Here is a 26251-nt window from a genome sequence, read left to right on the forward strand (position 1 = left end):
CCACTGACAAATTATAGAGAAAACAAAGGCTTTCACTGCCTTCTTCCAACAAGTCTACTATGGCAATCAAGCAAAAAATCAGAGCAGAGGAAGCTGCCAGTGCTGGTTCAGCCTCAGCGCACACCTTCTGTTACGGAGAAGCAGGAGAAAGGGGTGAGTTCCTTCTCTGAAGGCACCTGCTCCTTTGTTCACCTCTTTACTGACCCCCTGCACTGCAGTGGGCACGGTACAGGTCGCTAAAGCAGCAAATAAAATAACTAGAAAAAGTTAAGTATCAGCTCAGCGCCCATGTCAGGGAGTCATGCTCACTAACTAACAGATTTGTAAAGAGATGACCCTGCAGGTGAACAAAAAAAAAAAAAAAAAAAAAATCAAGACATAAAAGATGGGACTAAAGCACCACCGTTATGGATAAGTGAAAAATTGGAAGAGAACATCTGCAGAATACCAAGCCAGGTGGGCTGGGGAGGATGGGGGAGAGGAGAGGCAAAAGCAAGTAAGGAAACGATACGGTAAGTTAGTGTGGATGTATTAAGTACACAACATGAAGCGAGATAAGGAAAAGGAGAAGGAAGAAGCATCTGAAGAAATGTTTGAAGGCCCATCCCAGTACTATTACACTAGACACATGCTACTTAGCATCAGGAATATGAGGACACCATGAGCAACTTATCATTCATTGCTCCATAGGGAAGAAGAGATGAAACGTTTTTACTCTGAACTAAAGGTGAAAAGCACTCAAATTCCATAAGAAACTGCTAGGCTATATAATGAGCAGATTTGAAACTACTTAGAGGAAACAGCATCAGAGAAGGGTGTTCATCACCCTGGGCAGGCCACACAAATTAAGAGAAAGTGGAGCTGTGAATTACAATGAACAGAGACTAAATAGCTGCCTGTGTTGGATTAAAGGATTTAAATTGTCAGCTTGATGTATAATGAATGTGAAAACCCAGCACTTAATTAAATGGCACATGATAGAATAACTTTGTTATGCTTTAAACCGCTTAAGTTATCAAAGTATTCCTTATATTTAGCAATTGTTTAGCAGTATCTCTCTCCCTTGTGAGATCCGCTAAGGCATTGGTCATTTATCCTGTGTTCAGCTGTGGCAAAATACAGAACTTTTTTTTTGTTCTGTAATCTGAGTTTTCAGTCACAGCTAGTGAATTTCTAGCAATGTAAAGTCACTGAACGCTGCTGAGACACAATGATGGGCTACCAGGTGCTCTAAGGATCCCACTGTCAACACCTTGCTACCAAACTGAGTAGACATTGGGGACTGATAGTTCTTCCCAGATCACAGACCATCTCCCTGCTCGCCACCCCTAAAATGACTATTAGCTCTTCAACCGTGACTCTCACGCTTGAAGGGTCCCAGCACAGGGGTGAAAGAGCAGCCAGTCCCCAAGCAGCCGTTGTCAGGCCTGGCTTGTGCCAAATAAAAACTTCAGCCTCCTCCTTATCTGCCTTAAGGAGTACATCCGCCAACGGGGAAGACAGAAAATGTGTTCTGCCATTGCATTTTGACAACAGGAACTGACTTTTAATTTTTCGATCTGGAAAGCAAATTTAATGAGTTACCTTGTACGGAATGAGGACAGTCAGAATGGAAATTACACAGAAGAATCAGCAGAAGCAGCAGATGAGGGATCACCATAAGGGCTAGGACAGGGCTTCTGATTCACTTTTTAAAGGAATCATATAGCACAGAAAGACTTAAAGGCTAAATAAAGGCGATTAAGAGGACTGCTCCATCCTACAAGGGTTGATACGAAGAAACATGACCACACAGTTTTCCAGCAAATTCATGATTTTTTTTTCTTATCCCATTCAATTTATCACATCCTTTTACATTTCTTGAGCCTCTGGCAACTCACGTGTTGGTCATTCAAAAAGAAGGTTTCCTTAACCCTGGCGTTCCTGTGCACATAGGATGGTTAGGAGGAGCACGAGATAGGAAGGATCCTCCCTTTTACACAGACACAATGAGGACACAGATCCTGGAGATGACTCAGTGTCCCAGGGGAGCACGTGCGCACTCAAATCAGAGATGTGTTACATGCACAATCAAAAACAAAGACAAAAAGAAAAAAGTACTTACAGCTACTGCTATTCTTCCGAGTACGTGTTCTGGAATTTTTCTATAAACATCCAAAGAACCCCCTGCAGGGACAAACAAAATGTGCTTAGGTAATAAAAAATGAAATAGTGCCCTAGATTTGAAGTCACAAGGGTTTTCTACGCCTTGGTTATTAATAAAATCACCATCAATGATATAACAATAACTGTGTCGGAAATAACTGACCTTAAAAATCTACCAAACTCTGAATAAACAGATGAAACCGAAGTCAGGTCTGTTTTCACCCACATCACTTATTTTTCCTTGCAGTATTAATACTCAAACTCCTGTTAGAAAACCTCCCTGTCACAGGACAGAATATTGAAATTGGAGAACTCAAACCCACCAGGTTCAGAGTAACTTCTCATCATCCCAAAAAGCAACAGCGGACTTCGAAGTCCAAAGTATCCTAACTCTTGTCCCCAAAACCTGGCGCTAGCATTACATGCTATCTGAGACAATGCTTATATACATGCTTAAAGCTGATTCCTCCTGGCGATCAAACCAATCAAAGTTTGGTTGAATGTTGCAGTCTGTGTCCACGCTGATGTCTGAAAATGAAAGACAAGGAGCTCCTGGGCAAGCAGATAAATTTTGCCAATAAACTCCAGGATGGGACACAACTTGCTATCTGGCATAACCCTGTCCAGTCAGCACCATACATTCATGGTGAAAGCAAGAAGCCTAAGTTCCTCTAATGGCCCTACAGACATTCCCAAGGGACTGGGAAGGATTGTTTCCCTTATCTTCTGCAAAGGAGATTCATGACCAAAACAGTGTTCAAAATGTCCTGGAGTGAAATACAAATTCTTTCTTTGCAAGAAAGCAAATTTAAAATCGAGAATTAAAAATATCCAAGTAGAATGGCAAAAAAAAAAAAAAAAAAAAAAAAAAAAGAGAGAAAAAAAAGGGAAAAAAAAAAAAAAAAAAAAAAAAGGACGAGTAAATTACAGGCAGAACATATTACCGTTAGCTTGCAAGAGTGTATTGTCTTATTCAAGGCTTGAGGTTCTGAGAAGTGCTCTGCACTGACTTAACTCTGCTCTCAGTGTAGCATATGGATTTTACCAATGACACCACCGGGAAAAGACTTAGGCCAACACTCAGCAATTAAGCAAACTATACTGTACTTTGCTTACGGTTCAGTTTTTAAAAGTAAACCCCATTTATTCTGAAATGCTGCAATCCAAAGAAGTCAAAAGGTTCTTATTCCAGTCTTCAGCCTTAATTATACAATAGTTCTTCTTTATACTATACTTCTTATTCTAATGACTGGGGTTTTGTGGTGGTGGTTGTTGGTTTTTTCCCCTCATTTTCCTCATAGTCTCTACTGACAGAAATACAGTATATGTTTGTCTTCACTAATGTTGCTCTGATTCCATACTATTTGTTCATTAAGTTTAATCTTTCAACTTACATTGTCCACATTGCCTGTGGAATCTCAGTTTTAAAAGTAAATCCAAGTACTATTGAATGGAAATATGAGGATGTAGCATCACAGATACCTACCGCTCACTACAAAAGCCAAAGAGAAGGCAATCATATGGTTCCTGTTAATGCTTATAACATATCCTTAAATTTTGGACAAAAAAAGACCTGTTTTCATAGACCAAACTGCTAAGTCTCGCTATTACAGATGTCACTAAAGGTAGTGCTGTTTGAAAAATGAGGGAAAGTATCTTTTTGCAAACAATTGGGGAAATCGGCCATTTTTCTATGGAGAAAAAGTTCTGTAGCAGACAACATTTCCAAATCCAAATAATGTCAGTTCCCGTATCTGTGTGTAGACATCTAAGTACAGTCTGATAACCTGCACCTCTCGCTGTTTTTAAGGGGAATTTAGCAGGTGTTCAGCAGTTTCAAGGAAAAAAGGCAACAACATAAGTAAAAGGCAATAGCGCATTTCACCATCTTTATTTAGAACATCATCTTTATTATAAATACAAAAGGGCAAAATTAGAAAGCCTCATTTCACATCTCTCTTGCTCTTTAAGATCAATTGGCAGGTGGGAGAGTGATCCAGGTCAGTTGAACCTCAGTGTTTTGATATTTGCAGACTTGGAGTTACTTGGCTTTTTCCTGCTTGCAGGTGCCAGGAAAGAACCGATATGGTACTATACGTCCACCTTTTCCCTATGGGTACCCCTAAGTCACAAGGATCCCAAAAAAGGCAGATCCATCTGTATCTAGGTAATTCAAAAAGGAAATACCTATGTTTTGTAATATGGTACAGGATACAACTGGGCAAATAGTCATGGGATATGGATTCAGGAAACACTACAAACTGGCCTAAGACGGTCAAAAGGGCTAAAAATTGGTCAAGGTTAAAGCTGTTCATCTGCAGGGTGAGAAAGTATTTTTTCTTATCTTCACCTGCATCCTTATGCATCAGAATTAAAGGTCTGGGGAAAAAAAATGTCAAGGTCCCTTTATTTGCATTTTGTTCTTCCTTTAAATGATTGCTGTTGCTTTCTGCCAGAAGGAGTGCACAACATGAGGCAGACCAGAGGTCATCACCGGTATAATTCCAAGTAATTTGTGCATGGTCAGTAAACACCATCGTTGTGCAACATCATGAGGGATGCATACCCTAAAGGCTTAAGTATTTTCAAACAAGAATTCAGAACTGCAAGCATTTATGTCCGTCATTTTTAAAAATCTCTGAATTAGTAAGAGCATGCACACTCTAGGCAGATGCATGTTTTGCCATGAGCAGCTGCTTCCTTAATGCACGTGACTACTGCTTAACACAGGCTTGCAAGTCTGAGTGCAATTGCAAGGACAGAACAGAGAAATGGCTAACAGTCACACAGCATGAGGACAACAAAGTATTTAACTTGTGGGCTGTATTTAACTTGTGGGCTTTGCTGAATAAATGTAATACTTTTTCATCAAATACAGAAAATCTGACAGAATACTCATACTTGGAAATGGGGCACAGTGATCACTGGGACAGAGGTAGTAAGTGTAAAAAGAGAGAAATAACAGTAATAACAGACCATTTTAACAGGGAGAAAACAAAATGCACCATAAAACCCTAAAGGGCTTTATCTGTAGTCCCCATCAGAAAGAAAGAAGCTACTCAACGATGCTTAATGGTACACATTTGGCTTTGGAAATTTTTCCTGCCAGAAAGCCTTCCCTCCATAGCAAATTATTTGTGAGATCCTTACTTCTTTATATGCAGCTTAACTGAACCTTTGTGAAAAACCTGGATAGGGCATAAAACGCTGGCTCATAAGAAAACCCTGGCTCATAAGACTACTGCTTGTAACACAACGCGATGTTAAAAGTTGAACACTGTGAAGGGGATTCTTGTACACGAGACACAAGGGGACTGCATCTGACATGAGACACGCTCTCAGAATTGATACACAGAGGGCAGCAATGATTACAAATTGCTGTAATCAGTATACCTTTCCTGCCTTTTCCCCAAGAATGCCACACAGCACAAGATTTCAAAGCAAAGCACTAATACATCTCCATAACGACAGTAGCATCAGATTGTGGGGAAGGGGATACCATTGGTCTGAAGATTCACACTGGGAGAAACAAGAGTACACTCAAAAAGAAACTCAGCGCAGCACTGCTGAACAGCTGTGTTAGAAAATAATTCCTTGTCTTGCAATTAAGAGACAATTTCCACTGAAAACACATAGGACATTGGGTTAATAGATTTCTTTAAAAGATAATCTGTTTTGGCTATCAAAACAGTAAAAGTGAGGAACAGCTGTTTTGTCAGCAAGGACAGATTGTATGGAAGACTCCAATATCAAACCACAAATTAAGTTAGCATTTATTTCTGTTCTATTTACATTTTCAATAAAAGTAAGCGAAGTTACACTCAGGGAAAATACAGTGTACCATGGAGAATACAACACAATCCCAATACTAACCTGTTTTTTTAAAAACTACCTGCAAAGTTATTAATACTTTACATTTTCAAGTCATACTACTGCATTTTGCTCCATTCTGGAAAAGCACATCTTTATATGATTTTCCCATTTACATACTTTGCAATCAAAAGCACACTAGACGTACAACTCACCATCCATGAACTCTGTACACAATGAAATTCTGTTTTCTACAAAAAAAGCACCATAAAATCCTATGATATATGATGAGTCACACTGGAAAAAGAAAAGAAAAAGAGAAGCCTGTTTTAAAATTTGCTGTAAGAAGATTACAAGCAAGAATAATGAAAATGAGAAAGTCTATATACCTTATAAAGAATTTCTAACTCCGACATTATCTGCTTCTGGAGTTCCAGTGTTATATCTAAGGGTATGACCTAAAATACAAAAAATGGACATATGATCACAGTTGACACAAAAAGTAAGTGAATAATTAAAAATAAAAAACCTGAAAAACCATGTATTAATTATCCTTATGTGAGAAAAGGAAAGAGAGGAATAGGTGAAAAGAGTATTTTAATAGAGCAATGAGCAAAGGAAAGATATGGAAATGAAAGGACAGACTTACTTACTTTCAGAAGTCAGTTACAAGTAAACAAAGTTACACAGCCAATTTTATCCATGAAATGTCATAAGGTTTGTGGTTTAACCATTGGACCAAGGGACGAGTTAGAACTTGAACACAAGCCCCACATGTAATGTAAAGAGCAGGCGTGGTAGATCTGCCGGTCGGTAAACTCAGAATTGCTGTTTATTCACCCAAAGTGCCATCACCTCCCAGCTCCCGCTCGGTACAGCCTCCTCCTCACCTGCCCAGCACCGATTCTTCTCACTGCAAAGACGTCTTGTGAAAAAGCCTGGAAGGCTGTGACCCCTTCAGCAGGCCTTGCTGAACGTGCCCATGTTAACGCTAAACGCTAAATAAATACCGTAGTATTGAAAGTATCTCTGAATGTCTCAGCGGTGCCCTAAAGGACCGTCTCTTACCACCACTCTCAGAGTTTCAGTTTCTTTAATATTTACCCCCTTTTTTATATATTGCATTGTATGAAACACGGAAAACTGTTAAATACACAGAAAAAATGCAGATGATACCAGATGGTACAGATGCTTAGGTAAGCATCACCAAAGCATCGCTCAAAACAACTACAACCAACCTGACTCTCAGCGCTCAGCAGCTCAAACCAGCCGCTCACTGGCATGCTTATCTGCTGCTTCCTTCATCCCTGCCCTCGTTTTTCATCGTTTTGAGCCAGGCTGCTAAACAGGACTGAAGTACCAAGCGCTGCTGTGAAGGTGGGGTGCACTGTCTGAAGTTACAAGTTTTCAGGATTTTCAAGACAGACCCTCTTAATAAGGATGCTGGTTCAGAACCAGCATTGAAAGTCAACTTTAAAAAACAATTCTTTGTCATGATTATTTGAAGACTTGCACACTCAATTATTAAGTACTGCTATATAAATCAAAATGGACTCCAAATGCATTTAGCCAGGCTCAGTCTGCTACCACATAATATTTCACAGTTTAATACTTTAAACTAAAGGGAAGCAAAATTTGGTCAATTTGCAGAATTAGCAGAATAGATATTATAGGCTGCACACACTGCTGACAAAACAAAATACAGAGAGACCATTTCCAAACACACTCATTTTACTGTATCAAAATCTGTCTAAAAGAAAAAACGATAACCTGTTTCTATCAAGAGTTTGCTTTAGGGTTATTTATAAAAGCTGCCACTAAACTAAATTGTAAGTGTAATACAGGGCTGCCAAGAAACGTTTAACACACTTGTCTAGATCAATAATCGTTTGCCAACAATATTCACTTACATTTTTCCAGTGTGAAAAACTTAAAATAATTTGCTGGAATACCATCAGTTTTACCCACTGAATATTAACAGAATTTAATCTTGTCAACAGTCTAAAATTAAAATTTTATCCCACTAAATTCTACTCACAGTGAGAAATTTCCCTGCCTCGTTCACTGTGAAGGCTCCACCGACCTGAACAATGACTAGTTAGCATGATCAGCGTCAAATACATCACTGACATCCAATCAACCAAGACCTGGCATGAAGAAAGGTCTCTGGCTGATTTGCATTAACTATAATTACATACAGACCCTGCATTCTAATAGTGAAGATAACCTGGAAAAGCAGAGCTACCCTATTTACAAGTGTTCAGGATACAGGGTAGGGCACGTACAGAAACGTACTGCAACGGCATGGCAAGCGTTTATCACCACAAAATAAATGAGGAGAGACCACTGTCTCACTTTCTCTGCATAACTATTGTACAGAAGTGTTTTCTTCCATCTAAACATGCATGGCTTGTGCGACTTACAACACAGGAGAGAGACCCATCTGATGTCAAGGTTGGAGGAACGTTATGTTATTTGCAGCATTGAAATGCGGGCAGAAAGAGAGAAAAAAAAATATCTATACAGCACTACTTTAATCTGCACATGGTCATACTCCTTTCATATAAAATTTCCAAGCGTATTTCAAAAATGAAGTTTGCATGGGTGAAACAACTTTTAAGAATACGTGAGCCGACAGTGTTAAGCATGGGCTGGAACAGTGTTAAAGCAAGGAAAAAACCCAACCCTCCTCAAATCCATTGCTAGCAAGGACAAAACTGTGAATAAGGAATTGGCTGCAACTTCCACAACTGTAACAAAGGTAAGCAAATGAGATGTAACATTAGACAATAAAATTTTCCAAAACGGCACCTTTGGAAAGAACTTCGTAGCAAAAAATCACCATGATTTTCTCAGAATTATTGAGAGCAGAAAAGTGAAACTGAATTCATCAGGCATAGAATGAAATGCTCTGAGTTCACACCGTGCTGTTCAACACATGCAGGAGCAGAGTTTCTTAACAAGTTTGCACCAGAAGCTACCAACAGAAGTCCAAGGAACAGACGAGCTCGGCAGGTTGCCGCTGACCAGCGGTCCCACATCTGCCAAGGGGTAATGGAGCCCCAGGGACGCGGATGAACAGGACTGATGTAGAGATGGGGCCAAGGGTAACCCGGGCTGGCTGGGGAGGGGGGCTGGCAGCCGAGAGCTCCAATGCCTGCCCTCATTTCAAAACTAGTCGAAACGGTGCCTCACAGGTAGAGCTGGAGAAGGATACTAGACAAGGGAGCATTTTTTTTTTTTTTTTTTTTTTAATTTAAATTACATGGCAGTCCTCTGGGATTCAGCAAGGGGCTCCAAGCACCTCTGCACCTCTTCAAGTTCCTGCCTAAAATGCAGCAATCTTGGAATTGCTTAGCAAGCTTATAACGTACGTGAACTCAACATACCTAACATTTCAAGTGGAAAGGGTTAATTTTTAAAAGAGGAATACCTGAGCATATTTCCTCTGCTCTCCATTACACCTCCAGGACAAATAAGGATGAGTTGTCAAGTTAAATACAAGCAGTCAAGTGACTGAATTATAATTTACTCTGTGCTCAATTTAAATTAGTGTGAGGCTATTAAAATATACAGTATAAATACGGCAATTCATCACAAGCTGTCATGGATGACTTCATCTATTTGCTGGAGTGGCATACGTTCCACTAAAGGGAACGAGAGCAAAATCACAGGTCAAATTAAGCTGCTATTCTGTTTTAATTCACTTATTTAATCTGTGGCGACATAATTGTCTTTTACAGTATGTACAACTCAAAGGAAATTTGGGAGTATTATAGTCAGTATACAAATGATTAATCAAATGGTCCATTTAAATGCTAGCTTAAGAGCAGGAAAAACTAAAAGCAGTTGAAGAATGGCAATCAGCCAGCATACGCTCAAATTTTTCATTTGGATTTTTCCCTCTAATTAGAAAAAAGTTACCTTAGAAAAATCTAGTAAATCCTCTGCACATTATCTAGCTGTAAAGTCTACATAAAATACGTAATGAATAGACAGCTTTGAACTACAATATAGGTATTAGCATTGGTTTGTTTTCCTGTTCAATGTATTTGCAAGATTAATTACCAGCTGAAAGCATTTTAATCAACAGGTTTTCAGAATGTTATCTTGTCCTATCAAATATGTATATTATTGTCAGAAAAAGCACCCCCAAAATGCAGAACTCCGCTTTCACAGACCCATCCAGTGATGTCCCTTTTAGTGATGCCCTCTGTCAAAACACTTGATCCTTGTGATGATTGTGTCAAGACGCTGGCATTAACATCCTCTTTTTATTGCTGGGATGCTGAGCCATAGATGTGTTAAGTAATTTTCTTAACAGAGCAAGCCAGCATGATCACTGTCATAGCAGGTTTCCTGACCTCCAGTTTGTGAGCATGTTATTTTAAACTATGCTAATACACACATGTTGATGCAATATTTCTTCTGAAATCACACTAAAAAAATATAATTGAGAGTGACAGGACCACTGTGAGTAGTATCTACAAGAGAACCCAGTTCCCCAAATCTTCAGGATGCTAATTATCCACCAGGACTAACCAAACCCTTGGACTCTAAGGGAAACAAGGAGGCGAAATTGCTGGGGGAAAAGGATTTTTGCCACAGGGAGGTGATTTCAATTAACCTTGCAAAGGGTGAACTCATTTCCCCTCCTGCCTGTGCGATTTTTCTCCTGCTCCACCTCCTCTCCAGGCAGCTTCTGAGGGCACCCACAGCCCCACAGCAGCAATGCCAGCGCCAGGCAGAGCTGGCACAGAAGATGCTCTCTGTAGAGCTTGAAAAAGATTATTCAAGGAAGCAATGCAGTAGGTACCAGGGAAAAGCAGCATCCTTACTCAACCCCCGCTTTTTTAGTTCCACATGGAAAGTTGTAATAAAGAATATTTTTGATTACTAAATTTCCTGTACTTTTGTGCCTATTGCAACTCGGAGAATTCCTGTCTTACTCTAACTGCTCATGACAGCTTTAGGAATGATGGATACCGTTTGAAAGGACTTTTTCAAAAGGACTTTTTCAAAAACTTTTTCAAGTGGTATTTGTATTCCATATAATTAGAAGTTATTTGGGTGTTATTTCAATTTCCATATTTTCCACATGTAGGGAATAATTTCAAATCCAGTACTAAGCACTTGCTTCTCTTCAATTCATTGGAAAGTCAAAAGCATTTTTCCTAGTGGGGTGAAGGGATTTATGTGATCCTCAGGACAGCCGAAACACGGGCAGAATCTCCTTTTAGTAAATTATATCTGATTGGAACCACAAGACAAATCTGAACGTTACCCATATATGTAAATATTGCCTGGTAAATATAAATGCTTCATTTCAAGTCTTCGTATAATCTTACATCTTTAAATTCCATTTAACACCAATTCTACTTGCAGCAACCAGCTCCCATCACTCCTTCTCTTGCCCTTCTCTCCCACCCCCACATTCCTTCAGTTTAACTCAGTTACACCAGAATTTAGTGATTAAATAAAGCCAGTGGAAAAAAAGAAACGAATCCAAAAGTCCATTTCACAGTTTTTTAAGTAATTATTCCATAAGTTGTATTTTTAAAATATACCTTTTTTTTAGATCCCACACTATTAATTGGAATTCTATGAATGCAACAACTAATTTGTTTTCCAAAAGTCTCTACTGCTCTGAGTTTTAACAAAATCGCCAAATTAAAAACAATTGTTTGATATATTAGAAAAGGATATATTTCAATATTTTTTATAGATTAACTGTATTAATAAGTTAATTTACAAATTTAACTTAATAAATCACATACACGGGTTGGAAAACTCTGTTTTCAGAGTTGTGCTATTAGTTTACCACAGTTTTAACTGAACTTCAGAGAAGACTGGTATTTATCTCACCACATAACACTACAGTATGCAGCTTCACTGCAAAGAATGCTAACAAGGAAAAAAAGAGCCAAATCAGTTGGATTAAAAAAAAAAAACAAAACCACAATTGGAGTGGGGGAAGAACATTAAAATAAACAGACCTGTTAAAACCACAAAATCTCCTAGGAAAACAGAGTATTATCTCAAAGAAAACAGGGAAATTCTCTTTATTTAAAAATGAGGTTGCAGAGACCACTCGAATATGCCCTTGGGGACAGTTTGGCATTAGCAGAGAAAGGTACAGGCTGACATCCCACGACCTTTCCATCCCCACTCCTGTAACGCCGGGGTTCAGGACGCTGAAGCAGCATCTCCGCCAGCCGCTGGAGAGGCACAAACCACAACTGCAGCTGGACACATCCCGTAACCCCACGGGAAGATGTGCTGGTACCTACACACAGTGCCAAGGAATTCCCGGTGGGTGAAACCTAGATTCTGGGAACTCTGTGCTCATTTGGAATTACTAGATTTATGGACTAGAGTTTTCCTGCATAAACAATGTGGACTTTAATGCAATAAACCAAACTGAGATCTAACAATCAGAGGGAAGGGAAGGAAACCAAGGTCAAGAAAGAATGGAAAGAAAGAAAGAGAGAAAGAAAATTACTGTAATATCTTACCTTTACTGCTAGTATTTTTCCACTAGGGACATGATATGCCCTGCATGAGGGAAAAAATTAAATAACTTGAGATCACATAAAATTACCCCTATACATATGTGCAACACGTATACACTAATTTCACAGAAAAATGACTTGGAGCTAATACGTTTTACGTTAAACCAATTTTATATAGCATTTCTAAAGAAAGACTGATGAAAACAATTGATCAAAAGAACATACTTACAATGAAACCATTTAGTAGGTTTTTACATCTGCATGTTTTATATAAAATCTACACATTGAAGACTTTCGTACAGCATAATAGCAAACTTAGAAGTATGAATTTATGCACTTTCACATTTTCTTTCAATGAAATAAAATTATGATATATCCATTATTCAGAATCTTCACGTAAAATAAGGTTTATCGCGCAAGTTTGCAGTCCTACAGGTATTTTCAGTGGTACGACAGTGAGATACACAGCTGTATCTACTGAAGTGAAGTAAAACAGGCAATGACTGATTCTTTATCATAACCTAAGGACCCACAGAAAGTATTAGCGAAATTAACTTTCTGCATTTGTATTTAAGATTAGTGTGTGTGTGCGCATATAAGGTTAGAAAGCATGAATGCTCACATGTACCCAAAATAATTTTCCACGGTATTTCAAGAGCAGTTTGTCTTAATTTCTGAAGACAAACATTTATAATTGGCTATTTAACAATGACTTGTGTATTCCTAACCATGAACTCATAGGAAAATAAAAAGGTAGGCGAAAAAATGTCTACTAAAAATCCGATGTAATTTTGCATAAAAACAAAACCATTAAAGGTTTTCCTCTTCACTAGTTTTATTGTCTCATACTGATTTATGACACCATGCACAGTAATGTCATATATGTGGCACTAACTTTAAAGAATTGTAATATTTTACCACTATATACCTCTAGCAATTATTACTGAACAAGAAAAGCTTTAATAGTTTGTTTTTTTTTTTTTTTCATGCAAAACCATACATAGTACAGGGCGAGACTGTTGTTTAATCTTATTTATAACCCTGAGTGCTTATATAATTTCTGTTAACAGCTCGGAAGTTTCTAAAAACTTCACCTTAATTTAATAACTGATGGATAAACATTTATGTAACCAAGTGGCATTAGCTTTTAGGAACAAATACAGTTTAAAAAGGCATACCAAAAATCAGTGTTATTTAGTATCAGTACAACACGCAAAAAGCAGAATCAGCAGACGAAGCTCTGACAGACTGGTAGCTGAATGCATAGTCAATGAATCCAACGGAGTAAATGAACTCTGCTGTAACTATGGATGAATCAACAGTGGCAAAACATTATGGACTTAAGATCAGCAGAAATGATAAGAAAATGAACAGGTTGAGATAGCATGCTTAACGTCTGTTAGCTTAATATGTACTGTGCCGGACAGTTTGGCAACTTAATTAGCTTGTCAAGAAAGCTGATCTTTTTTCCATAAGAGAGATCTCCTGTTTCCAAGTGAATTAAAAGGGAAGACTTGATTATTTAATTATGATGCACGCTAATTCATCCGTGGAAGTTTGGGTTAAATTTCCAGCAGAGGGCAGATACCTGGTTTGGTTTACAGAGCACTGACAGTACCAATTTAACATTTAATTATCGCTGAGAATTGGATCACAAAGGAGATACCATGCCCATGGGTACAGCGCGTCCAGTGGCTTTGCAAATGGCATGCTACCTGGGAGGAAAGGAATTTGTTTACTCCAGGTTGATCTGGCATCTCGATTGTCCTGACCTTCCTCAACACAATAACTGTAAAGTGATTAATGAAGTTTGAATAGGAGCTTTGGTTACACCAAAAGACAACTGTACACCTCTGTAGTGTTTTAATTAACAGCTAACACTTCAAATTAGTCTGTAGTTGCTACAGTAATTACCCGTTCCAATGAGTGTGTAGGGAAAACGTTTTTGTTAGATATTATGTAGAACTGTAAGTTGGAATTGATCATTTTGGTTACAGTCAGCACAGCTAAAGCCTGAAGATTTAGTACCTTTATGTAGCTTCAGAAGGATGCACTAAAAAAAATCCCACAGAATAATGTGCACAGCATGAAGAAAAACATACTTTTTGTGCATACTGCACCCGTCAGTAAGTCTATGGATGTCTATGAGGAGATTAAACTAATATTCATACTCTACAAGTAATGTGAAGTCTCATCTCAAGGGTCAACTCTCACAGATTTCAGTGTCGCCTCCAAAAGTAAGTAAACAAGCTCATCATTGTAGAACCAGATCATTAGACGAAGCAAAGTAGTAAAATGCAGAAGGTTCCTCAGCAACGCTGTACATTTCAGTGAACATGCACTTAAAAATCTTCCAGGATGGTAGGCAAATGATGTCGCCTAATAAACAGTTACAAGAACAACTCCTCTTGCTAGGAATGCATTTGAGCAGTGCCTAACAGTAAAGACAAGTGGATGTTAAAGACGAGTGAAAACAGTTGCTAAATAGCTGCTGAACTACTTAAAGACAAATGCAAAGAGCAGAAATTAAATGCATCGAAATGCAAAATACTCAAGGAAAATGCTGTTTTGACGTTTGCAAAATTTCATTCCTTGCAGAAACCAGGTCTGGGAAAACAAATTCATTTTTCTGCTCTTTTTTGTTGGGGTTTGTTTTTGGTTTGCTTTTGACGCACTGCAAAAGCTATAATGGATGATTGAGAATAGGTGGCTATAAATTATTTATTGTTATGGAGAAATCGAAGAGACAGTACTACATCAGAGAGCCAACCTCTGCAATCAGAAGTTTAAAACGTCATTTTGAACACTTGATGCCAGTGTCAACTATTAAAAATATAGAAGTTATTATTTAAGTTTTGTTGCAATTTGCCAACTGCAGAAAGTGGGTTCTGATGTGCATTTCCCCTTCCCTCTCTGCCTCTTAGTTAAACTGGGAATTTGTAAGACAAATGCCATGGCATGGACTGCTCTTTTTACTCTCTGGAGAGGAAACTCCTAACAGATACTGGGACAAATTAAGAATACATTTTTATGCAGGGCCTGATCTAGATCCCACCCAGGTTAGTTGGAGAATTCCATCTACCACAAACTTTATGTTTTATTATTTTAAGTGTAAACTATTGGAAATGCTATGAGATTAATAACCATTTTAGTAACAACTTTCTCCACTACTAAAAATACTTTTTAGGTATATATTGAAAAATATTGACACAGTATTTATTAAAATAGTAGAAAAATAAACACAACAGCAATCAGATAATTCATTTGGTGCCCTATTTCTGCACATAAAGAGACTAATTCCAGCACCCTGCACCCAACTAATTTGTTATTTTATTTTAAAATAGACAGTTGTTAGCTATTGCAGCCATGGTATTTTTTAGGCTGACGATAATAATTGAATTATAAAAAAAAAAAGCAGAGTTCAGAAATCCATTTTGGGATACCAATTTTACAAGACGATGCATTCTTTTCAAATTCACCAAAGCCTCACTGAAAATAGTTGCTGTGCGTCTGTAGGAAGACAAGACAGTACAAAAAGTTGTAGATCTTAACCTGATCTCCGGTGGCATCTTCAAAGTGAAGAGTAAAGGGTAGTGGTTTAAAATTTCATCTTAGTCTCAGAATATATATGGGATACAAGAAAATAATTCATACTAATTTTCCCCAGAAAATGAAAATTCTTCATGCAAGCAAACTGTTCTTTCTTGATGCTCAGAATTATATTTTGGTTTCTATGTCCAATACAGATACTCGACTGAGTAACCAATTTAATAATCACCAGACGAGGAGAAAGGTGATGAACAATATGTAGAAAGAAGTGCACCCCTTAATATTAGCAGTACCTCCTGCAGGGGCCAAGTTAAGAGATTGTTGTTGAATTAAAACTAAGTTTTAATAACTCAGACTGGTAACTCTCTCAACAAAATTTTTATAGATTTCACAAAAGAAGGAATAAACCTTCAGGGAGGATGGAAAAAAGAAAGTACCAACTTTCAGAACTCCTCAGAAAAAAAGATATTCCAGCAACAGAGGCAGCGTGGTGGAAAGCACTTCATGAGCTCCGAGAAAGAGGGGAAAAACAGAGCAAGAAAGCTAGATAGGGAAAAGGTGAGTTTTGGAAGGCCTGCCTTCCCCCCCTGCCCTGGCACACTGTGCTAACGTGAGATGGAGGATGCAGCTGCCATCTCCTTTTGGGAAGTTCTCCTAGCGAAGACGCGATGCAGAGAGGTTGGCTCAAAGCTGCCGCATGTTGTATAAGAAAAGGACAGGCAGACTTCCACCACCGCATGTTTTGAAACATTCCCACTGGGAAAAAGAAATTTAAATCTCTTCCTTCACATTCCCACTATAGTTCATTACTCTGAGCCCTCTACATTCATTACAATGAACAGCTTCCCAGCAAGACTGGCACAGTCGTGTCAAATATTTTATTAACCTTGACTATTAACCATATCCCTAGACATTTAAAGCCCCGAAGGGACCCATGCGAGCCAAGTCCTTTAGCATAACTTTGTCTCCTCTACTCTGAAAATCGAGAGTGCCCCTCAGGGAGTGCTGCAAAGGCAGCTTGCCCAGCTCTGTGGCAAAAGCTTGGTTATTCTGGGGAATAAGAAAGACAGTGTGAGCAAGTGTGCACTCTGCTTGAACAAAGCCCTCCAGCTAAGCCGGAAAAACTTCTGATGGACTGCGGAGTACGGCGCGTGCATCCCTTGTGTTCCGGAAAATAAAAATCAATATCATGGAAAACTAGAATAGGGCTTTGGGGGAAGTGCCAACTCCCCGGCATCTCTCTCCCCATATATAAGAAATGTTTCTACAGCAAAGCAAATAAAACAATGAAAGTGTCAGAAGCAGCTGGTTTCTGTTTTAAAAAGAAAAGGAGAAGAAAAAAGGTAGCTGAATTTCACATTGCCTGCTTTGTTCTTCCTGAGGTCTACTGCAAAGAAAATCAGAGGAGAAATATAAGATGCTTTGGCTCAAACCTCTTTAAGGAATAAGCCATAGTCCATCCTAATATTTAATGCTAAAAATTTTATACACTGAATATAGTGTGTTTCTACGCACTTAGTTCAAAAGTAAAACAAACAAAACCAACCAAATAGAACATGCACAAGCTTCTTAATAAATAGCTTAAATGTCAAACAAAAAACTTCTCCCTCTTTCAACTTGCTAAGACTAACAATTTTATATTCTCCCTGTGAGAAATTTTACCTAAAAGCACAGTGGGGAGCTGCATTACTTGCTGTGATTGTGGTACAATTTCTTCCAGGGCAAGCAAAGAATTAACTTCAGGTTTCAACATGCAGGCACTCAAGAGAAACAGCAATTTTCGATTTGTTTTCTAATTTTTAATTGTGAAGCATTTGCCCCCATACGAGTCACTTAAGGATGGTCACATCAGAAGCACAGACTGAGTCTGCAAAGATCCCGAGCTTTCTCAAACAGCTTTTCCTAACATGTACAGTAACTTTTTACTACGAACAAAGTTTACTAGTATCTGAAAACTCTAAATAAATGCAGTCTCTTCCTAGAAGCAAAAATCCATTAAAATTATTATATCATGCTGCTCATGCCTATGCAAAAAAGCACTGAAGAAGCCTGCAGCAGCCTACCATGCAGAAGATCCTGCTTCCCATCTGTTCACTCTGGCCATCAGGATATATTTTTCTATTTTTCCCCCAATAGCCACAGAAACAATTTCTAATCAATAAGATATTCCTTGGCAAGACCAAATGATTCAAGGGAAAGCCCATGACCTGTCTGCTATGCCAATGAGTCAGTCCCTTCCCTTTCTAGAAATATAACTAACATCAGCAAATATGACAAAATGATATACTGACAGTACTGTTACATTAGCGATGTGGCTGCAGAAGGCAGGGATGCAATGCTCCCCTCTGGTCGAGGTACCAGAGAAACTTACGGCTAATGCCACAAACTCAGATCTGCTGTAGTTCTACTGGCTCACAAATGTTGGTGTGTCATTCTGCTTAATGATGCTTTCAGTAGGTGAAAGGGTGGTTGAAAGGGACCTCTGCATACCACCTAATCCAGCCTCCCTCCTGAAGTGGGACTGTAGCAGTTGATGAGCTCAGCCACAGCTTTGTCCAGCTCTGCGCCGAAAGCCCCAAGGATGGAGATCCCCTGCCTCTCTCATGCCCTGTTACAGTGCTGCACCATCCTACTTGTGAAGAGGTTTCTCCTAATGTCCAATCTGAACTTCCCAAGGTGGCAACCTGAGGCCGCAAAGTAAAAATAAAAGTAAGTATTTCAGGTCCTTTCTCCTAGAGACGTTTCCTTCTGCGTATGTATTCATTATACACATTTATTAAAAATATCAAGACATCATTTCACTCAACAAGAATCGCAAATACTGTCCCGCTTCCCCATATCTCCATCAGCTCACCCGTAGCACTGCACTGATGAACTGCAGAGGAAGTCCTCCAGACATCCTCCTCACTCGACGCACAGAATAACACGCATGAAAGGTCTCTGGGACTGAGGCAGAGTATTTCCTAACAGAAATGAACATACACATAGAAGCCCTAGGTTTCTTATTTGAGCTAAAAAGTTAACACAAAAAGCTATGGTTGTAGCAAGCAGCACCTTCAGATGTAAGGGCACTGAATGAAGTCAAACTGAACATTTTCCTGCCCTATGAGAAATAACCTAGAGCAAAATGACTGTGTCAGTGTTGCACAAGATGAATACAATTCTCTAAGTGTTATGCATTGCAGAATGACATGCCAGTCACCAGCTGCAAACTATATGCAGCAAATCACCCACAGATTTGGTTTACTGTTAATTTTTTCTTCCCCCCCGCCCCCTCCCCCCCTCTTTTTTCCTAGTACTGCCACTGTCTGTCGCACTCCTGGTCAGACTCTGGCAGTCTAATGACAGAATTGTCACGTACTCAGATGGCCATCTAAAGAAACAGATTCAAATTGTTTCTAGGAAATAAACACTTTGACAGTTGTTGCCTTCTGCAATAGACAAACACATTAGCCTGACTCTCTGGCTGTTAAAACAGGAAATCCAAAGTGCACAGCAGTTGTAAAAAGGAGCTTTTATGGGGACTGTGCTAGTTCAAACAGCAATCTACGCCAACCTCTCCTCTATGTAAAATGCCATTACAGATGCTTGAGTACTGATTGCAAAATGATTTGTTGTTAAACTAGAAAACAAACAAAAAATACTTGTATATAAATTTTAAACTTTTCAAAAGAGCAAAATTGGCACCAGAAGCTGCATAAAGAAAATGCCGAATAGCAAAATGTCTCACTTAACCCATCTCTGTGGGAAAGAGGCGGTTTTGGCATCCAAGCCTAAGCACAGCAGAATGAATCCCTCACCTCTTTTATGCTGTAACCTACCACTATTTCCATCTGTTACCACTTATATTAGTCTTCCTTCTCCAGTGCAGCCAAACATTCAGGGTCAACCTTTGAAAACTGGATCGCAAGTCTTTCTCCTTGTACCCATCCAATTGCAATTCAGTCCCCATTCCTTAGAGAGACCTGTACAGACAGAAAGGACTAAAGACGAAGACATCTTAGCCTTGACACTGCTTGAGGAGGCTGTGGTGCCACCATCACCAATATTAGGTCCTTTGCTACCACAGGACCAACCCAGATCAGATGCAGACGCAGTAATGCATTTCAGCTGCTGGCTTTACACTAGCTGAAAGAACAAAAGACAGCAGAGCAGTCATAAGCTTAGACTGACACGGACAGGCATTATCTGACGCAGCATAAAACCTGCCAGTACAAAGTAAACCCATTACAATTTTTGGAAGAAATCTGAAACAAGAGAGTGAGCCAAAAAGCACGTCACATCTATAGTGCTGGCAGTTTAGATGCTTACATCTCTCTACCAGGAGACCTAAAGCTGGATTTTCTGCATTATCAAACCATTTGTTCAAGAGAGATGCATTCAGGACGCTCACAGCATAACAACTATTAAGGAAAAACAGAGCTGTTCAGTAATTCAGTAATGGCCAGTATAGAAAAGAAAACTGTGCCAAGAAGCAGAAGTTTTCTAGGTGTTCACTGCAATAGCTGAAAGAGAGTTTCCTTTTAATTGTGGTTCACTTTCAAGTAGAAAGCTTGCTCTTCCCCAGGAGCAGGTTGAGAGCATAAACATCATGAGTTAGTTACACTGCTCAATCACTACTGCATTGCACTGAGACACCATCGTGATGAGCAACACGCTAGAAACAATATTGGCATTGCTCCTTTTGTACCACTCCCTGCTATCGTCATTAAAAGAGTTGTGATGTACAGGGAAGGTGGTTATCCATCGGAGCTGGGTATGGCTGGCTAATCCTTATGATGATCAGTGGATATCTGAGCAGTTATTTTTAGCATTTTGAGTGAGCATTTTCAAAGAATCTGGGGTGAAAAGAAACGGAAAAATAACGTCAACCTCGCCGGTGTTGTCATACCCACTGTTCTTCACAGAAACATCAAACAGAGATTAAGGAGAGAATCTGAAATACAACACTGGCAACATGATGGCAAAAAAGGATTCCTGCATAAATACATGTTCTTCTGCCCCTTATCATCTCACATTCACATCTGTGAATATTCTACGTTCGGGAACGGTCAGTGCCTAAAGCTTGGCATAGCTTGGCTGTGGCAAATTCCACCAATTCTCTACTACATGGAGCGTTATTTGTAACCAAGAAACAGATGATATCGCCCACATTGGGGCAAGCTGCAAAAAAAGCTGCACTATGCTCACGCACCACCTCACTCATTGGTAACAAGAACAAACTCAAATTTTCAGGATTACTATTCACTTAATCTTCCAAGCTATGGGCATATAACGCAAACAAAACAACTTTAATTTAAGAATCATCCAGTTTCTAATTAAACAGCCATAGGCAGCTGGCTGGATACATTTTAATCAGTTTCAATAACCTATTGATTGTATACTGAAGCTTAAAAATTAAAAGTAAAAAGATGACCGGGGAATTGTCCCATCTCAGAACAACAGTAGAACCCTCTGTAAATAACTCCTCTTTTAACCATCGGCTAAATGAACACTTCAGTACTGCAGTACAAAGTCTTCTGCAAAATTACTTTAACTAACAAGCAGAAATTTATCAGCTTCAGCCAAAATCAATGCTGAAATCAATTTGAACACTGGTTGTGTCTAAAGGGGCTCATTGGCAATTTAGGGAAATTACACCATGTAAATGCCTGTGCTTTAATTGAACAGTTTCATCAACTAGGCTGTGATTGCTGTCCATTCATTTATTTACTTTCACTGCAGCTACCATTCTGCAAAGGAATGGTTTTTGTCAGTCTTGAAGCAGGTACTTTATCTTCATATGAGGCAAGCAAGTGATAGCCGGGGTCAAAAGAAACAAGTGAACAGCAATCACTGGTCAGTCTTGTTTAAACTGCAATGATAATATGCAGAAATTTGGTGGGGTATTTCTAAATTAGTCCAGCTATTCTTGTTGTTCCAGTGCTTTTCAGTGTGACTAAAAATAAAACAAAACAACAGAAACAGAAAATGAATGTCTGGGAAAGGAAATAAAGGAAAATGCTTCCACAGTTGCAACACAAGAATGCAGAGAGATGTGATTTTCAGACTTCACATGGCCACAGATTCGTTTTAACACCAAACAAAACGTTTGTTTTTTCAGAGCTGCATCAAGCACCAGGCTGGGACAAGCAACGTGTACAAAACGTAGTGAGAACCTCCCCTGGAAAGTACAACACAAATGAAGCTGCGTGGGTTGGCTGGCAGTGCTCCGGGCTGGGAACCGGCAGAGGTGGGCTCGGTTCCTGCTTCTGTTGCTGCTTTGCCGCCTTGGGAAAATCGTTTCCCTCTCTGTCTCCGTTTGCCCTCTGCCATGTGCAAGGATGACACTAGCCTCCTTTGCAAAAGGGCCAAAATAATCTGTGAATATAAGTATTTTAAAGAGGGGCAAATTATTGTTATTGTATTGCATATTCATACAGAAAACCAGAAACGAATGAACAGAGGAAAGCAACAGCTCTGCTCAGATTTAGACTGGCTTCCTGCAACATTTGAGGTGCGTGATAGTTACCGCTATCTATTTGTGAAGATCTGGGACTGTAGAGACCCTCTTGAGGGAGCTCCTTCATCACAGCACCAGTGTCCTGAACAGGGGACAAACCTTGCTGAGCCGAAGCTCCTCAAGGCAATAATAAACTCCGGTTATTCATCACCATTCCAGCAAACGGAGCTAAATCACCTCCACCTTCCTTCCTCTCAAACACAGCTAAATCTCCTCCAGCTTCCTCACTCCAGAACTGACAATGCTTTTCCCTGCTAATGTTAGAGGATCTGCAATACACTCGCAAAGCACAGTTTGCAGGCTGTCTTGCAAGAGATAGCAACTTTCCAGCTGTCTTGCCATGCGCTATGTTTAATGTGCTAATGGGGCACCCCAAGGTTGGTTGAGATAGAGAATAAAGAAACGGGCATATGCTGGAATGTACAACTCAACCGAACAGCAAAATTGCTCAAGTAAATTGCTCAAACAAATTAAGCTTCCGCATTTATCCGTATTTTCCCTAGCTATACAATTCTTCTGGACGGTACATCATCAACAGCCACTTCTCTTCCAATTACTCAACTTAAAGGGAAGCCGTCTGGTTTAACAGCATTTTGCTAAGATGATAACCGATTCTCCCTTTTCTTCCCTCTCTCCCAGACACTAGGTAACTTCACAAATTAATTACGGCATCATTGGGACTTTATGTTTATTTCGGTATACAGAGCGTTACAGCTTGCTGCTGCTGAAGACTCCTCTAACAGAATCCAAAGATTTACAAACCATACAGAACACACATTTTAAAAAAATCCCAGGCACACAAAAGGCTATAACATCCCCTAGAGTTCCTTGAACATCTCACTTCTCATTAGCTACAATTGCAAAGCAAAAACTAGAAAACATGAAATAAGAGAAAAATATTATTTTTCTTTGTATGTAAAGGAAGGAAATAGTGATACTTTAGATATGCCATGTGAGGGAGACTTCACGGAGTAATTATTTGCCAGAGATAAATACCTCTACTTCATAATCCTTAGGTTCAAAATATACACAACTAAAGATTTAAGTCTAAATAATTTAATGTATCTACTCCTGAGACTGGCTGGCAGAGCGTATACATCACATTACAAACCAAAATGTTAACCTTCTTTCACTGAAGTAAAAAGAAGCGATCTTATCAAAACAGTCTCTTGGAGCTCTGCAGCCAATGATGGAGCCACAAGATGCAGCACAGAAGTACGTACTTAAAGTGTACTTAAATTTAAGTAAATACAATAGATACACTAGTATATAAATGTTTTCTTCTGCTGTGAATCAGTCCAAACTGTACATTCTCCATCCTACCAGATTCTATAAAATAGTTGATAAAAAATTAGAAAGTCTGTTGCAGAGCTGGAAGCTTGTACATCTACCAGTGTAACAGTCTTAGGGCCCTCTTGTCAGGAAAGGTGCAAATCTCCACAAAATAATGGCAGCTGAGAGTTTCCAAAAATTCATACGATTGGACTTATAATACTCCATGGAAAGTGGAAATCCCAGTTAATGATCTAAATAACAACCGGCAAATGGAAGATAAAGACACTAGGGTACTTTCAGTCTTTGTTACAGCAGATTTCATCACTTTCTTGACAGTCTTTACTCAAGACAGGGTTCACACTGCTCACTATGCACCAGTGGAAGAATTCTTGCTTTCTGATTGTTGGTATATTCAAAGATACTTTTTGAATATACAGTTTGGGATTATTTATATGTTCTCACATATTTTTGAAAATACTAGCAATCAGAAAGCAAGAATAACTAACTGTTTTTGCCGTATCTAACTCTATAATTGTTATCATTCCTTAATTAAGAAAATAGTGTATCAAAAGGTAGGGGAAAAATAGCAAGTCAAACAACTATAAAATCCCTTCTTTTTAGAACAGGAAAAACATTTAGATTCAGCAAGTTCTCACTAGAAATATTGCTATAAAGTATTGATTTTTTACCAGACTCAATTGACTGAAAAGTTGTTTGTATAGCAATATTGGCCAAGCCAATATACTGGAACAATTTTGCTACACACAGTAATCAAGTGTATTTCTAAAGTATAATTATACTGTCATAAAAATAAAGCTAAGATACCTCTTCTCCAAGCAATAAAACAGTTGCAGCTGTAAAGGACCCAAATAAATGAAATACATTTTCTAACTAAACATAGCGTCTTCCAAAGAGAACAAAACCACCTCCTCTCTCCCCCCTTAAGCCAAGGTTAGCATGAAAAGTGATCAATACTTCAATCTCAATAAACTATTTCAATAGTAGTTAATTCACGTGGAAAGAGAGGCTGAAAATTTTTGCTCAGCGACCTGCGACACGCTATCTTGTTTGCTGAATGCTGATAATATATCATTGCCATAATGGATATGACTTAGTATAAAGAGCTAGAAAGAAAGAAAGAAAGATACTACATAGACATGCTCATTCTTTAGATTCAGATCAATACTACACACAGCCTCTTCTGAAACAAACCCACAGCATGGAATGCTGGAAGAGGAAAACAGCCAAACGTTTGCAATTAATTTTATTTGACAAATGGTCATTGATTTACTGGAATAAAATATATGTAGGCTGCTATCCATGACTAGTGCAATCCAGCTACCTGTAAGTATTCCATTTTGCAATTTCTTATTGGCTTGTGTAGCACAGATGCTCCTTTGGCGAGGGAGAACAGCTCCCTTTTACAAAGGGGCGATTGTCCCAAGGTAGGAAGTTCTGTGTGCTTTGTCCAAAGCATGTCACCACGGCATAGTAATTGTCAACTCCCTGCAACAACAGCAACCAGCAGCTCTCCAGGGATGAAAGAGTGATTTGGTTCAACTCTTCAATCCAACACACCAAGAAGCAAATTCGGGAAGATCTGAGAGGAACGCATAGCTTAGAAGCTGGTTTTTGGGAGAAAACCGTATTTCGTATTTATATTCTGCTATTGTTTGCATTGCAAAGAAAGTAAAACTTCAGGAATGTATAAGACATCCACACGTGAAAACATTCCCTGGAACAGTGCAGAATGACACCTGCACTAGAGAAAATACTGTGAATTCACTGCAACTGCTAATTTAAAATATAAATGTAATAAAAAGGAAAAAGAAAGGTAGAAATATTTCCCTGATACAGGAAAGGGCTTATGCTTTTACAGGTAAAATTTTTTACTTTCCCAAACTGCAGGCAAATGCAACAATCAACCACTTAACGAAGCAGATCACACAATCAGCCCACACAATGCAGCAAATCAACATAGAAGAAGTGCCAGAAGTGTTATGCATTCCCTCCTGTGCTATTATCCTCTGTGCCTTGAGTGTTCACATCTCTGTTCCTTCATCATTCCTGCAGACTCTTACTAAAGCAGCAGTCTTCACAAGAGAAAAACATTTTTGTAAAAATATTAAACAAAAAGCAGGCACATAACTATACTACCCTTCAGAAATACAAAAAGAAGTCAAAAGGTGCAAGTTTGGCTTTACATAGCATTTTATCCAAATTTCCCATATGAATTTTATGAAATGTGAAATACATACTATGCACGTGGCAATATTGTAGAAGAATGAGACATTTTTGTACCGCCTTCTGCATCTAAAAGCACCGTCTCATGGTACGGACCATGCACACACAGCAGATGTGGAATACAGCTGTTCCTTGTGAGTAGGGCAGACGTAAGTTGACAAACAGACATTAAGTTCAGCAGATCCTCAGTGCAACAAGATTAGCAAAGCACACA

The 26251-nt window shown here is 38.9% G+C and overlaps 1 protein-coding gene across 1 annotated transcript in view; it reads right to left on the reverse strand.

The window, feature by feature from the left end:
• Positions 1-26251, reverse strand: part of MAP2K5 (mitogen-activated protein kinase kinase 5) — a 131459-nt gene that overhangs the window by 80914 nt on the left and 24294 nt on the right. Inside the window, exons 8-11 of the mRNA XM_009579158.1 lie at positions 12471-12510; positions 6345-6413; positions 6171-6252; positions 2105-2166 (exon numbers count right to left, since the gene is read on the reverse strand). Of these exons, the coding sequence (XP_009577453.1) occupies positions 2105-2166; positions 6171-6252; positions 6345-6413; positions 12471-12510 (253 nt within the window). The remainder of the gene's footprint in view (positions 1-2104; positions 2167-6170; positions 6253-6344; positions 6414-12470; positions 12511-26251) is intronic.

This window comes from Fulmarus glacialis, unplaced genomic scaffold, assembly GCF_000690835.1.
Source record: "Fulmarus glacialis isolate BGI_N327 unplaced genomic scaffold, ASM69083v1 scaffold4276, whole genome shotgun sequence".
Lineage (NCBI taxonomy): Eukaryota > Metazoa > Chordata > Aves > Procellariiformes > Procellariidae > Fulmarus > Fulmarus glacialis.